This window comes from Psittacula echo (assembly GCF_963264785.1).
Source record: "Psittacula echo genome assembly, chromosome: 4".
Classification (NCBI taxonomy): Eukaryota; Metazoa; Chordata; class Aves; order Psittaciformes; family Psittacidae; genus Psittacula; species Psittacula echo.
Window position 1 is genome coordinate 20,172,134 of NC_137738.1, and position 13,938 is coordinate 20,186,071.

Below are 13,938 nucleotides of genomic sequence, written 5' to 3' on the forward strand. Positions count from 1 at the left end.
CGGCGCCGGCTGCTGCTCTCTGCCTTTCCGGCCATGAGCCCCCCGGCCGTGTCGGGGCTGCGGCCTCGGCGAGCGGGCGGCGGGCGCTGAGCGATGTCGCGAGCGGCGGGCGGCGAGTGCCGCAAGGAGGCTGCGGGCTGGGAAGGCGAGGACGGGCAGTGCGACTCGGGCATCGAGTCACTGCGCTCGCTGCCGGGCGGGAGGGAGACCCCCGCCGCCGCCGAGACCCCCTCCGCTGAGATCCCCCCCGCCGCCGCCGAGACCGCACCTACTGAGATCCCCTCCGCCGCCGCCGGGATCCCTCCCGCTGACACCTTTGCTGAGGCCGCCGCTGCTGAGGAGCGGCTCGACTCCAGCTACGGCTCCGGCGTCCTTCCCGAGCCCTTGCCCGCACTGCCGGCCGCCTACCGCGCCGAGGAGCCGCCGCCCGAGGGGCTCAGCCGGCAGCAGCTGGAAGCCCTCACCTACCTTTCGGAGGACGGAGACACGTGAGTGACCGCGGAACCTGCCCCCCGTCCATCCATCCTTCCTCCATCCACCCCTGCAGGGGCGGCTTGCCAGCCTGGACCCCCCAGCCCCGGGGTTGGCCCCTCGCAGCCAGCCGGCAGCGGAGAGCCGGTGCTTAGAGATAAGCCGGGTTTATCTGCAGTGGTCCCCAGCCCTCTCCAAGGAGCACCCATTCTGCCGGGATGTGAGGGACTCCATAAGCCCCTGTCCTAGTGCTGAGCATGGATGCTGAGCACCCTGGCATGGGTTTGGGTGAGTGACCAGTTGGAGCATCTGAGCCAGGACCAGAGAGTGAGCAGGGAGAGGCACTGCAGGCAACGTGGCACAGAATGGACCCACTTTGGGAAGTAAAATTCTACTTGCTATGGGGCTGCTAGTAACTGGAGGGGCAAATCAAACCCCCACTCTGTCTTCCCCAGACAGTGCAGTGTTTCCTCCCCAAGGAAGAAGCTTTGGTTGTATGAGATAACACATAAGCAAGAGATTGGCTATGCAGGGCAAGACCTTGAGATGGCTGTGTTAGGGCCAGAGATGCTGCTCAACCGAGCAACCCAAGAACTGTTTGTTCTCAGGTGGAAATCGCCTTGCCTTGCCAATCCACCCGCACAGCACAGCTTTCAGCACAGTTGTGACGCATGCCCTGCTACAGGGCTGCCCTCCTGAGCCTTTGTGACGGAGATGAGTGTTTCTTTTCACGGGGGGGGGCTTCCCACATCTGTGATGCCCTCTCGAGGGCAGAGGCATCACACCAGAGTTACTTGGTTTGGCTTCTGGTAATTGCGTTCAGCTAATCACAGCGCTTTCCTGTCATACGTTCCCTCGCCAGAAGGTTTTCATAATGAGTGCATGGGTGCACATACAGAGCATGAGCAAAGCGTGCTCACAGCTAAGAAGGGCAAAAACTTTGCTCCAGACCCAGGTTGGACTTTAATACCAAGTAGTGCAAGAGGAAGAGAAACTGAGAAGCACTGGCACAAGCAAGCAAATGTTTTCTGTAGAGCGAGCAGGAAGGAGGTTCTGTCCTTGCCTGGCAGAGCACATTGGTTCTGAGGCTGAAGATGAGCTGGGAGCCAGCTGGAATGTTTACTTCCCGGTTAGGAAGGAGCCTGTGCATCTGCTAATTAGTTCATTAACGCTCGCTGGGGGATCTGCTCCCAGGATTGGCTGGAAGTCTTGCAGCAAGCAAGGTTATCCTAAACCAGCCTCCCACGCTCCCCAGTCAGGCTCCTGGATGGTGCTTCCTAGTCCTGTCCTGTCTGCAGGCTGGCTCTGGGGCTCCTCCGAGTGGAGGAGCTTCACCACCTTTCCCAACTGTAATACTAGAGCCAAGGTGCCCACAGGGAGACCCAGGAGTCTTCTAAACTGTGGAAGGCAAACTCCCCGGGCTCATCAGTCACACAGTGCCCAGGGCTCCCTGCTTGCTGTTCTTTGGTGAACCTGATAGATCTGGCTGCTTGGAGATGCTTTGGCTGCTTGGGGCTGTTCTGTAAGGTGGCTGAGCCCTTTGCTTGTCAGACATGCTTGGAGAGACCTAACAACAAGCATCTCATTAACTAGGAAAACATTAATCTGTGGTGCCTTGGTTACTGTAGGCAGGAGAGGCTCTTGGAGAGCTCTCCAAATGGTTGCAGTTGCTCTTCTGTTTTCTCTCACAGTTCAGAACAGGAAATCAGTAAAGAGTGAGGGAAGGAGTGAAAAGTCCGCTGGTGGTGCAGCTCATAGAGCTCTGGGCAGGCTGTGTCCGTGTCAGAGCTGGCTTTCTCGGGATCTGCTCCCAGCGCTGTGAAAAAAAACCCTTTTCTTGTGGTTAGTGTGGCTGTGGATTTCTGCCTCCGCTATTCCTGTCTCTCCTCCTGACCCTGTGGCAGAGGTAGGCGGCATTTATATTTAGAAATGCTGAACATCCACCACTGGGTTGATGCAAACGGGGACTGAGAACACCCAGCGACTCATTGAGCTGCCTCCGGTTCTGTATGCAAAACCAAGTCGCGGCTGCTAGTAATGCTGAAGTCTATGGAGCAGTTGCTCATCCGGTGACAGAAAGTCCCCAGAGAAAAGGGATCAGATGGCTTCAGGCTGCATCCCTTACATCCAGCCAGACAAACCCATCAACTTCTTTTAATCTCTGTCAGTGGCGCATTTCCTTTGTGTGCCTTGCTTTAATATCTGCCACAAAACAGCTCCAGGCTGAGAATTAAAATCATGCTATCATTGTATGTCAGGAGGCTTGGGCAACAACACTTTCCTGTAATTGTAATTCTGAAAACACAAGAACTTCAGGGGTTTTGGCCAAGTAGTTCCTGTTTCCCCAGATGCCCTGGCTGGTACCGAGCAGAGAGGAGCCTGCACAAAGGGAGCTGGCAGAAGTCTTGGCTCTCCATCTGACAAAAACCTTTGCTGTCCGTAGCTGCCCCAGGCTTGCCCACCCGTGCTGCTTTGCGGTGTGCCTGTGAGCGGGCTGTGTTTGTCAGCCCAGTGCTTGTGAGGGAAGTATGGGAGGTGGAGGAGACGTGCTCAGGCGGTTGGAGCATCAGCAGCATCCTCCTTGGAAACCTTCCTGCCTGCCTCTGGGGGAGAGGAGCGTTAACCCAGGCAGGCTGAAGCAATGGGGCTAAAACGGATTCTTCCTGTGCTCAAAATTAGAAGGGGTCCTGTTTCTGCAGGAAGGAAATTGGCTAACAAGGGAGATGGGGAGGGGTGATGGCCAGTGAAATGTGTGGGTGCCGTCTTCCAACAATCATCTGCCCAAGCGTCAGCTCCCCTCCTGCCTGCCCAGCGCTGCTGGCAGTCCCTCTGCCTTGGGGAAGTGGCTGGGTAGAGAACAAGGCCTGTGAGCTCCAGCACAAGCAGTTTCCTCCAAGCATCCATCTTTTCCTTGAGAAGCAAGTGGCCTCCTCCAAGCAGCCATCTCTTCCATGTAAACCAGCTCCTTTTCTGCTGAATGGAGTCCCGGTGGGACTGCTCCATGTGGAAGTGAAGAGATGGGCTTTCCAGCATGCAGGAATGGCTAGTTCTGACCAGGCTGCAGTCAGCTATATTGCTGTGCCCCGGCCTCTGAACAAGCTCAGCCTTTGCTAGGCTTCACTGAGGAAACTCTCTTTCCCAGCCTTGCAAGGCAGATGCATGAGTCCAGTGTCCTGGGAAAGTGGTGAGTATGGGACCAGCTCCTATGAAATGAGATGGAATGTGATGGGATCACCTATTGCATTCCAGCACAGGGGAAAACTTCACCTTTTACATGGGCTTATGGCAGTTCTGCCAGCCCTGATGAGGCAGAGTTGATTCACCAGTGTGGGAAATTAGGCAGAGCTTTCCACTCTCTAGGACTACATATTCTGTCTTCAAAACATATTTTCCTTTCTGCCCAGGCTGGTCCTTGGGCCACGTACTAGTTTATGGCATTGGTACCTGATGCATGGTGATGGGCCCCTTGGGCACTGGTAGAGCGTGTGTGGTCTTGCTCTGAGCTATCTGGCTGTGCCACGCTGCAGAAGGCTGAAGGCTATGCCTCTGCAGGAGGGTGGCTGTCTTCTGCATGGGGATCCACATGCAAAGGAGCATGGTTCCTCTGTGGGGCTGAGGTTCGGGGGACCCCAGCTCAGTCATGAGAGAGAGACCTTGGCCTCTTTCAGATGGAAAATGGGACCGAGTGGTTTTGGTTGGGTGCATGTTTTGGGGAGGGAGGGGAGCAGAGGAAGCCTGACTTCCTCCTTCCACCAGAGACAAGTGCTGGCCTGTCTGCTGTTAAGAAATCACGTGCCAGTGACTCGTGGGCTGAGATGCCTTAACAAGGGCTTAGGGGACAGTTAATCGAGTAAAATTGGGGCCCCATGGGAGCTGATGTTCTGAGCTCTCCTCCACCACGATGGTAGGGAAGTGGCCTTCCCCGCTGAGCCCTTCCCTGCGTGGGTAGGCACCCTGTGGGGCCACGAGCTGCTTCTCAGCATTCACCAGCGTGTGCCAGTCATAATCCTCCCACCTCACGTCTCTCTGTGCTAGAGGCCTTCCTTGTGCAGGGGGACAGAGGTTGACCCATCCAGGCTGCCTGCTCGATGCTTGCCCTGCTGAACACTGGTGTTGCTGAACCCCTGGATCCCAGTGTGTGTGACAGCGAAGGAAAACCACTGTGAAAGAAGCAGAGGGCTGGAGAGACACAGTTTCAGGAATGATTAAGAAAAGATGGATGCAGAGAGCAAACCTGGTTGCTGTTTGGTCTGGGAGTCCCTTGGGCTGTTGCTGGCTGTCCAGATGGCTGTGGTTAGTGGGAAGCAGGGATGCTCTTGTTTTTTCCAGAGGGCCTTTGGAAATCTCCTTTACCCAATTGCCAGGGAAATTCAAGTCTGTCACGCATTTTTCCCTAGCACACTCCTGTTGTAGGGCAGAAAAGAGAATGAGTCCTAATGTGGGGCTGGCCAGAGGGACAGGGGAACCTCCTGCGTCCAGCTCCCTCTTCCTGAACTCTCAGCTCTTCCTCTGTACATCCTCAGGAGTTTGGGGAGCAGGAGAGGGCACAGGCTCCTTTAGGATGCCCCAGAAGCTGCTGGCTGCTGCAGGGCTGTCATGGACAGCCTTGGTGTAAGGTGGGTAAGTTCTGGCACAGCCTTCTGAGATCATACAGGCACGGAGGTTTTTTCCCCTGTTTTGGGTGACTTCAGCCTGGCCTGGGGGAAGTTTCTTCACACTTTCCACCTGCCTTGGTTTGCCTTGGAGCTGAGGAGAGACACAGGGAACTTCAGCACAGGGGAAGGGAAGGAATGACTGGAAATTTCCATGTCCTGGGATGCAGAAGCCTGCTGCCTGGCTGTAACAGATCAGTTGAGGTGGAAGGGCTTCAGGTCCTTGCACTCTGCAGGCAGGCTTAGCTGCTGCTGGGAAAGGGTTGAGCTCAGCTAAATTAACACAGAAAGCTTGATTTTTGTTGGCTTGTGGGGTTTTTTAATACAATGTGGATAAAAGGAGTCAGATGTGACTGTGCAGGAAGAAAGGCCATGGGGTCTGAGCTGTGAAAGTGAGTACTGGGCACCTCTCGATGAGCTCCATGTGATACTCTGTGCATCTGGGAGCTGGGAAGCCCCTTTGATGGGGCACATGCAGGGCTGAGGGGGCCCTGAGATATCCTAGACCCACTGCTGGTCTCATTAGAAGAAAATCCTGAGGCGCAGTGAGGATACTTGCGGGGCTGTAAATGATTGCTGGGGTGTGTTGTACAGGCCCTGGCAAAGCCCAGGCACTGTCCTCTTCCGAGAGGCTGTTCTGACCTCAAGATATCTCTGCATGTACAGAAACTGTAGGAGAATGTATTTCCCTCCTGATGAGTGAGAATGGGAATTTGCTCCGTTTAAAAGGTCCATTGGCTCTGGTATTTTGGGATGTTTGCTGCTTTTATTGCAATTGCTCATCTTGCTCCTCAGCCATGACCCTCTGGGGTGGGCTGGCCTGCTTTCTGCCTGGGCCCATCCCTGCAGTGATGGTAGGGTGGGACAGACCCTTGTTTTGCAGGGCGCAGTTCTCATGCATCTGATGTTTAGTGCTTGTGCAATCCTGGACACACCATCTGCTCAGAAACCGAGAAGAATGCTCACATGTGTGGGTGCAGAGGCTAGGGGATGTGAGGCCAGGGGTGCCGTATGTGGGTGAACAGGGGCACCTTCATCTACCCACCTCACTGGAAAACAAGACACCCACAGCCCTCTTGCAGTGCCTCCCCTACCAGGCAGCCTCCAGCACCCCTCATCGCCAGCAGCCACACCAGATCCTCTGCAGGGCACCACAGGAAAGCTAGAGGCTGGCTCCCCTGCTCCATCAGTTCCCAGCTCTCTTTTTGGTCCCAATAGCAGCAGCCTTCCTTCCCCCTTCCCCAGGGAAGGGGAAAGGAAACCTGCACAACAGGAGACCCAGGGCTGGAGCAGAGGATATGGGGATGAGCCTACAGCTGGCTGGGATTCGCTGATCCCTTGGAGCTGCCGGAGGGCAGCTGGAACAGCTTTTTGGAGCAGGGCAGCATCGCATTGGTATGCAGGGAGGAAGGGAGCCAGGCTGAGCTGGCAGAGGGCTGCAGGGCAGGATGGGGCTGTGCTGGCTGAGCCTGCTGGCAGAGGTTCATGCTGATGGCTGAGGAAGCGGTTAGCAGTGCAGGTTACAGGGCTGGAACAGGAGAGCAGGGTAAGTGTGGAATTCCCCGGCTGTTTTCCTCCTCCCTTGCTCTCCTCACTGTTGCTGCTGGGGCCATTTCCTCTCCTGAACAAGTTTTTCATGTGTTAATTGTTTGCATGATTTCTCACTGCTCCACTCAGCCAAAATGAGGAGCTGGGAGTGATCCATTCCTGCTGCAGACAGGGATCTTATCTAGAAAGGGAGAAAAAAGTAGAAAGAGAAAAGAATACTAGAATTCTACTGAATGCTGGAGCCCTTGTCCTAGGTGATTCTGGGGTTAGATAGCGAAGGGAGAGTCTTCTGAGGACAAGGTGGTCTTGTTCTACACATGGGGGGGATCTGCATGATCAGATCTGCATGGTCTGCCCCTTTTCTGGAAGGAGAAGAGAGGATAGCTGGAGATCTGCTGGGACTTCCTCAGTTCTGCTTGTGTCTGAGCTGGTGTCACCCTTACCCCATTCTCCTGCCTCCAGTCCTCAGGTGTGGACAGTTTTCCTACCAGGCACTTGAGGTCACTCAGAAGCTTGGGAGATGGACAGCACTATGGAAATGGATGTTTTCCTGTGCCTAAACTAGGCCTGCCTTGAGCATGGCATTCTCAGACGTGGGGACATCCCCAGGGATGGTCCTGACCTCTCTGCTCCAGCATCATTATCTCTCTGATGATGGGTAGATGGCCTTGTGCCAGGGATGCCCTGTGCCTTTGCAATTCAGAGCGCTAATGAGACCCCTTGTGCCAGGATGGAGCTGGTGAGCAAGTGGCAAAGCTGAGAGCAAGCCCAGCAGTCTGTACTCTTAGGTTGACCACATTTCCTTTGCCCACAGCTCCTCTATCCACAGCCCTTTCCAAACTCATGTTTGCTCTTTCCAAAAGTCCCTGCTGGGCACCCACCCCACGGCTGCAGGCGTGGGGAGGTGGGGAGCAGGCAAGCAGAGAAGGCAGAGGTGTGCAGGCAGCTGAGAGAAGGTCTGAGCATGGAGGGGTGAAGGGTTTATTCTGGCAAAGGCACGTGGCTGGGTGAGGAGTGTTGCCTGGCAGCGAGCAGGTATCTCTCCATCACCGTGCCCTGGCTCTGAAGCTCAGCTGTTAGCGCTATGTGCCAGCATGCAGCAGCCTGTCAGCAGCTGGACCGCATGCTGCCACGGCAGAGAGATGTGTGCGTGTAGCCGTGGCCTGAAGAGAGTGGAGATTGGCACGATGCTTGCACCTCAGGTCTCCTAGGGGTTTCCCAGGTTAGCGGGAGGCAGTCTCGATTCCAGGTTGGCATCAACAGCCTGTGGCACAGCGTGCACACATGCTCCTGGTGTGCTCATTCCAGGTGTCCTTGCCATGATTCCCCCAAGTAGCTCACGGCTCTTGCAGCCATTTCAGGAAGTTGAGGGCTGTCAATTAGGAGAGGGGGGAACGAATGCAGAAATGAAAGCACAGGAGAAGGCTGCACCCGGGCGGAGAATGAAGAGGGAAGGGTGAAAGCAATCCTTTGAAGCAGGCACATCCCAGCTTTGGGGTGAAAGCCTGAGCTCTGGGTGGCTGGGGATGCTCAGCCTCATTGCCTCCACAGCATAGATCCCAAACTTGCTCAGCCCTGAGTGTCTGCTGCCTTGCGAGCTGCAAAGTCACCCAAGCCAGGAAGAGCTGCCTGGGATTTCCACGTCCCCTGGGTGACTGCCCCACTTGTCCCCATGTGATGGCGTGGTGTGCTGTGGGTAGTGGCAGAGGGGCTGGGGGATTCCTGAGCAGGTTGGGGCTGGCTGTGGGGAGGCGAGACCCCGGGGCTCTGCTCTTTCTCCCAGGAGCCCAGCACGGCTCTGGAAAGTGAAAGCACCAGAGGTTTAAAGTTCAAGCCCAGTTGCCTTGGGAAGTCCCCTGCCTGAGCAGTTGTATCTCTTCCGTACCTGAAAAAAGCAGATCCCGTGGCCTTTTGCATGTGGTGCCTGGGAACGAGTGTGGAGAAACAGGGGCTGTCCCTACAAGCGGGCAAAGGACACCTTGGTGCAGGTGCCACCATGGGGACCAGAGGCCTGATGCAAAGCCCGCGGGGAATCTCCCTGCCTGGATCATACCTAGGCAAGAGCCTGCCAAGGGGAGGGGTGTTCTTAGAGCTGTTTCTGCAGCTGTGCCCCTCACTCTTGCCCTCTGCTACCCTGGCCTGGGCCCCTTGGCTGTGCCTCTGCCCCTGCCCGTGGAGCTGCTCTGCCACGGCTCACAGCCCCCTCCCCTGCCCTGGGAGCACTGACAGTGGGGTTGCACCCCGTGGTGGTGCAGTGGCAAATGTGAGTGGCCTCCCCTTCCATTGGGGAGTTCCCTGCTGCAGCATGACCTGGGGCTTCCCCGGGGACAAAGCCTCTCCTGCTGGCCACATCTTTTCCCCATGATGGCAGAGCGAAGGGGAACCAGCCTTGTTTTGTCACCAAAAATGGGGCTTAACCTTGGGGGACTGGCCTCTGGGTTTCTCAGCACACCCATGTCCCCTGGCAGCTGGCGAGAAGGCAGCCCCACATCTTCACTGCAACACTTTGGGGCCAGGTCTTGCCCTCCTGCCTGTGAGGGATGCTGTCCATCTCTCACTGCAGGTGGCATCCCAGAGCTGGGCTGTATGGTGAGTAGGGTGTCTTGCTGGGGCTGGCACAGCTCTTGCCCTCCCTCCGTCAGCCCTGTTTGCCTTCACCAAGCAGCATGAGTGGGTTAGAGCCTGGGTTTCACTTTGGAGCTGACATCTAACAGAGATAAAAGCCACCCTGCACAGTGGCAACAGGGTGGCAGGAGGCTCACTCAGCTCATGCCTGCTATGCTCTGCTGCCTGCTCCTCACTGCTGCTCAGCATGGCTGGGACTGGTCCCTCCTTCCAGGGAAGCCTAGGAGTGCAGCAGGTCATCGGAGGGGACTGGAAATTCCCTCTCGGCTCTGCCTCTATCACGATCTCACTTCTGTTCTGAGTGCACAGTGGCTGGCGTCAGACCCGGCTGGAAATAAAGCCTTTCCTTGGGCTGGGGGACTCCAGGCTGCCTGGCCACCCCATGGCTGTGGGGACCATGGTCCTGAGGAGCAGGATTGCATGCTGGCCACCCAGCTCTGATGGCTCCAGTGTCCCTGTGCATTCTCCGGCTCCATGCCAGCACTGCCACAGCAGGGCTGGAAGGAAAGGATGCAGGGGAGAGAAGAGGAAATCGGTGTGGCCCGGCAGCGTGGCTGGCATGGGGACTGTACCCTGCAGGTGACCTTGGATGGGTGCCAGGCTCCTGCCCAGCGTTGGCTGCCTGCCTGCCTGCCTGCACGAGGGGAAAGCAGAAGCGCAGCTCACAGCTGGCAGCAGGTTAATGGAATTCCCCAGGCAGCTGCCAGAGCCCCTATCTCCCTCTGCAGCTGCCAAACCCAGCCCTTAGGCTCTGGGAAACACATCCCAGGCTTTTCGGACCTGCACCAGTTGGAGGCCTGGCTTTGGCCAGTGCTGAGTCTAAGCCCCGTGTGTGCTGTGAGGTCTGAGGGAGGACTCAGCATGATCAAGAGGGTCTGTTCCCCATGTAGATCAGCATGAAGGACTGCCCTGGGGAGCCTCAGGCCACATTCCTGTCTTGACCTGCTGCTGAGTTTCCCCAGGGAGAGGGCAGGATGGAGGAGCTCCAAGTTGGGGACAAGGGAAGGGGTCTGGGGAAGGTGCGTAGATCACTCCTCCATGCAGCAGTGGAGGATATCTGCTTCTGAGCACAGCACTTGGGACTTATTTTTCTTTCCCCGCCCCCCCCCCCCCCCCCCGTTCCCTCCATAGGTTGGTTCACCTGGCCATTATCCACTGCATCCCAGCTGTGGCACTCTGCTGTATCGCTCATCTGCCCAGGGAGGTGCTGGAGATCCAAAATGATCTTTTCCAGGTATGAGGATGTGATAGGCAGAAGATGGGAGGAAGGTAGGTCCTCCCTTGATAGATGCCCAATCTGCCTCCAGGCCCGCAAACCTGCTTCCTCCAGAGCATGGCGAACATCCCATGTGAGCAGCCCCTTTTCAGGGAGGGGAAGAAGGGTATGGGAGATACCCTGAGAAAGAGGTGTGACAGCTCCCAGCAGCACAGGGTGAAGGGGTCCTTTACAAGGCCTAGGACATTTCAGAGTGCCCTGGGAGGGTGGAGCAGGCATGGCTTGAATGTGGCAGGGTAGATAACCTGGGAGAGTGAGATCTGCCCCCGCGGGTGATCCCTGAGCTGAGGCCCGGGGGGCAGCAAGCTGTTTGCACTGCCCCAGTGTTAGCCACGCTTAGTGCCGGGACAGGGATGGGTTCCTGCTTGGCAGCCTGCCTGTGCCACCAGGCTGGCTCCTGTAGGCTGGTGTGTCTCATCCCACCTGGTGTCCTGCAGGGCATCCCCCCGCTTCCCTGATTTCTGTCCCCACCTCCTCTCTAGACCCCGCTGCACCTCGCCGTGTACCTGGAGCAGCCCAGTGTGATCCAGGCACTGATCCACAAGGGAGTGAACCCCAGGCTGCAGGACCGCAACGGCAACACGCCGCTGCACCTAGCCTGCGAGCAGCAGCACATGCAGTGCGCCCAGCAGCTGCTGCAGGGCACGGCCCCACCGCAGGGCACCCCACAGCCCCATGGGCACCACCACGACCTGCAGCTCCAGAACTGGCAAGGTGAGACCCGCAGGCAGCCCGGTGAGGTGCCAGTGGCCGGGCTGGGGCACAGACTATGAGCTGTGTACACAGGGATCTGGGAGTGCAGCAGAGTGGGCATGCGGACAGGGCTGGTGTGCCTCAGGGTGCGTTGGGCTGACTGTGGCTCTCTGTCCGCCTCCCCATCCCAGGCTTGGCCTGTCTGCACATCAGCACCTTGAAGGGGAACATCCCGATGATGTCTTTGCTGCTGGAGAGAGGTGCCAACATTGATGTTCGGGTAAGGCTGGGCATGGGGCGATGTTTGGGCAAGGCTGGTCATGGTTCATGGCTCCCTTGAGCACTTCCTCCAGCTTCAGGGCAGGCACTGCTGTGGGAATGGGAGGCACTGGATTCTGAGGGAGCAGAAAGAAAAGGTCCTTGAGGGCTTGTTGGGTGCTGTGACAGCAGTCGGGGTGAGGACTGCCCCCTCTGCACTCTGTGAAGGGGGTGCTGTGGGACCCACCTGAGGGGACCCTGCACTCACACCCTTGTGGCCTGTGGGTTGCAGGAGGGCACAAGCGGGAAGACCCCATTGCACTTGGCCGTGGAGTGCCACAACCACAGGGCTGTCCAGTTCCTGCTGTGCAATGGGGCGTACGTGGACGCACAGATGTACAATGGGTGCACCCCACTCCACCTCGCCGTGGGCCGCAAGGATGCCGCTATCGCTGCCATGCTCTCGCACTGCGGGGCTGACACCCTGCTGAGGAACATGGAGAATGAGACAGCCCAGGACCTCGCTGATGGCAACGATGATGTGAGTCCGTGTGTGGGGAGGCCTGTGGCTCTGCAAGTGTGTTAGGGGGGAAGCTCCCCAGAGGAGTTTCTAGTTGTGCCTGTCCTCCCTTATAGGGTGCAGGCATTGGCTCGGGGGTGCGTGGGGTGGCTGCCTGTTGCCTCAAGCCCTGGGGAATGCCCTTAAAGGGTTTCTTGGCACTTCCCCAGCGAGGTGGGAGGCTTTAGGACTTGAGGGGGGGACTTAGGTCTGGGCTGCTACCCTAGCTCTGTGGACACACTACCTTGGATCTTTATACATCCACACCTTGGCCTTTGCAGCTCCTCGCCTTGCTGCCCTTCGATGACCTGAAGATCTCAGGGAAGCCTGTGGTGTGCTCTGAATGAGTGGCTGGACTCCTTTACCCTGTTGGGCTGCTGCCTGCTGGGACCTTGCCTGCCTGCAGTTCAGTGGGAGCAGCACCACTGTGGGACACCTGTCCCCCCCTCTCCTCTTCAGAAAAGTTTTGTTGGCCTCAGGCTGCCTTCCCAGAGGGAAGAAGGCAGCACTATGAGCACTACACAGGGGAGTATTTGTGCCCAGCGGCAGGACTGAACAGAGGTCTCTAGCTTACACAGGGAAGGAGCAGAAGACGACTCCTTTTCATGCTGCATGGTGGACAGAGCATCCTGTGGCATCCCCCCAAACACCATCAGAGTAAGCGTGGGGTGAGGCGAATGAACGCTTACTCTAATAAACGTTTGTTCTTGCTGCGGGCACCTGAGGTCTCGTGTGATCAAACCCACGCTGCTCCCCCGCAGCATCAGGAGGCTGAACATCACCCTGGGGGCCGGGCACAGGGCTGCAGGGGCTTCCCCAGCCCACCTGCTCCCTCTGGGCCTTTGCACAGCAGAAGGTGAGTGGGAACAGAGGGGCTTCCCTGCTTGCAAAGCCTTTCCAGTGCTCAAGGCTGAGGCTGGGGGATCCCAGCCTGGCGCTCCATTCCCATGCTGTCCTGCCGAGCTTCAGGGCTGAAGAAAGAGCACAGGAGATGCTGGAAGACCAGGTTGTGGATCCCTGTTTCTGCTGGTGTGCCTGACATCTTGCTGCCTTGTTGTGCTGTGGTTTCCTCTTGTGCGGAGGATACAAAGATCCTGCCCCATCTCCTGGCTTGGGAGGGTGTTAAAAAACTTGGGGCATGGGTCTTCCATGGGTTTTAGCTTCCCTCAAGCTGAGAGGGGAGGAGATGGCAGGGTTATTTCCACATCCCTGCTGATGTTCAGCTCGCTCCCCTTCCCTGCCTCGTCTCCAAGCCAGAGAAGCACATGTGAGGCATTAAGGAACCAGCAGCCAAAGGTGCTGGGGGAATGAAGACACTGAGTGTGCCTGACCCTACCGCAGCCAGCGAAATTCCCCACTTGATGCCTGGGAGCAGCTGCTCTTGCTTGGGGCAAATCCTGGGTGGCGCAATCGCACAAGGGCTCTGCAGTGAGCAGTGTGCTGCTGTTGCCTTCCTGCCTTCCTGGGAAGACAAATAGTAAGGGAATGCTGTCAGGGAGGCAGCACAGGTTCCCTGCAGACCTCGCTGTAGCTGGCCCCGGTCTCCTCAGCAACCCTGGGCTGCATTGTTCTGTTTCTTTTGACTCTTTGCCTCTCAGCCGTGCTACGAATGAGCCATGTTCTGCTCATGGGGCTCAGCCAGTGCCTGCCAGGAGCTGGTGCCCCATGGGGCAACCCTGGTGCCACCTTCACAGGGAAATGTGGGGCACTCCTGGGAGTGATGGGTGCTGCTGGGCAGTGGCATGGTAGGGCTGGGGTTGCAGCTGGTGGGAAGGGGAGGGAAAGGGCAGAAGCCAGTGATCTGCACTGTTTCTGTCATTGTTTTAAATAAACCGGGGGTGGTTTTTTTTTTGAAG

At 57.3% G+C, this 13,938-nt stretch overlaps 1 protein-coding gene across 1 annotated transcript; it reads left to right on the forward strand.

Moving 5' to 3' along the window:
* Positions 1-12,793, forward strand: NFKBIE (NFKB inhibitor epsilon). The gene is made up of 6 exons (XM_080615277.1): positions 1-488; positions 10,428-10,530; positions 11,055-11,286; positions 11,457-11,545; positions 11,816-12,064; positions 12,364-12,793. The coding sequence occupies exons 1-6, from the start codon at positions 94-96 to the stop codon at positions 12,427-12,429; spliced, it is 1,134 nt and encodes a 377-aa protein (XP_080471403.1). The 5' UTR covers positions 1-93; the 3' UTR covers positions 12,430-12,793.
* The last annotated feature ends 1,145 nt before the right edge of the window (positions 12,794-13,938 follow it).

Bases quoted from the DNA above. Each gene is read 5' to 3' on its own strand.
- NFKBIE (XM_080615277.1), top strand. From the start codon at position 94: ATGTCGCGAGCGGCGGGCGGCGAGTGCCGCAAGGAGGCTGCGGGCTGG. The intron at 489-10,427 runs GTGAGTGACCGC...TTCCCTCCATAG, and splicing joins CTTTCGGAGGACGGAGACAC to GTTGGTTCACCTGGCCATTA. The intron at 10,531-11,054 runs GTATGAGGATGT...CCTCCTCTCTAG, and splicing joins TCCAAAATGATCTTTTCCAG to ACCCCGCTGCACCTCGCCGT.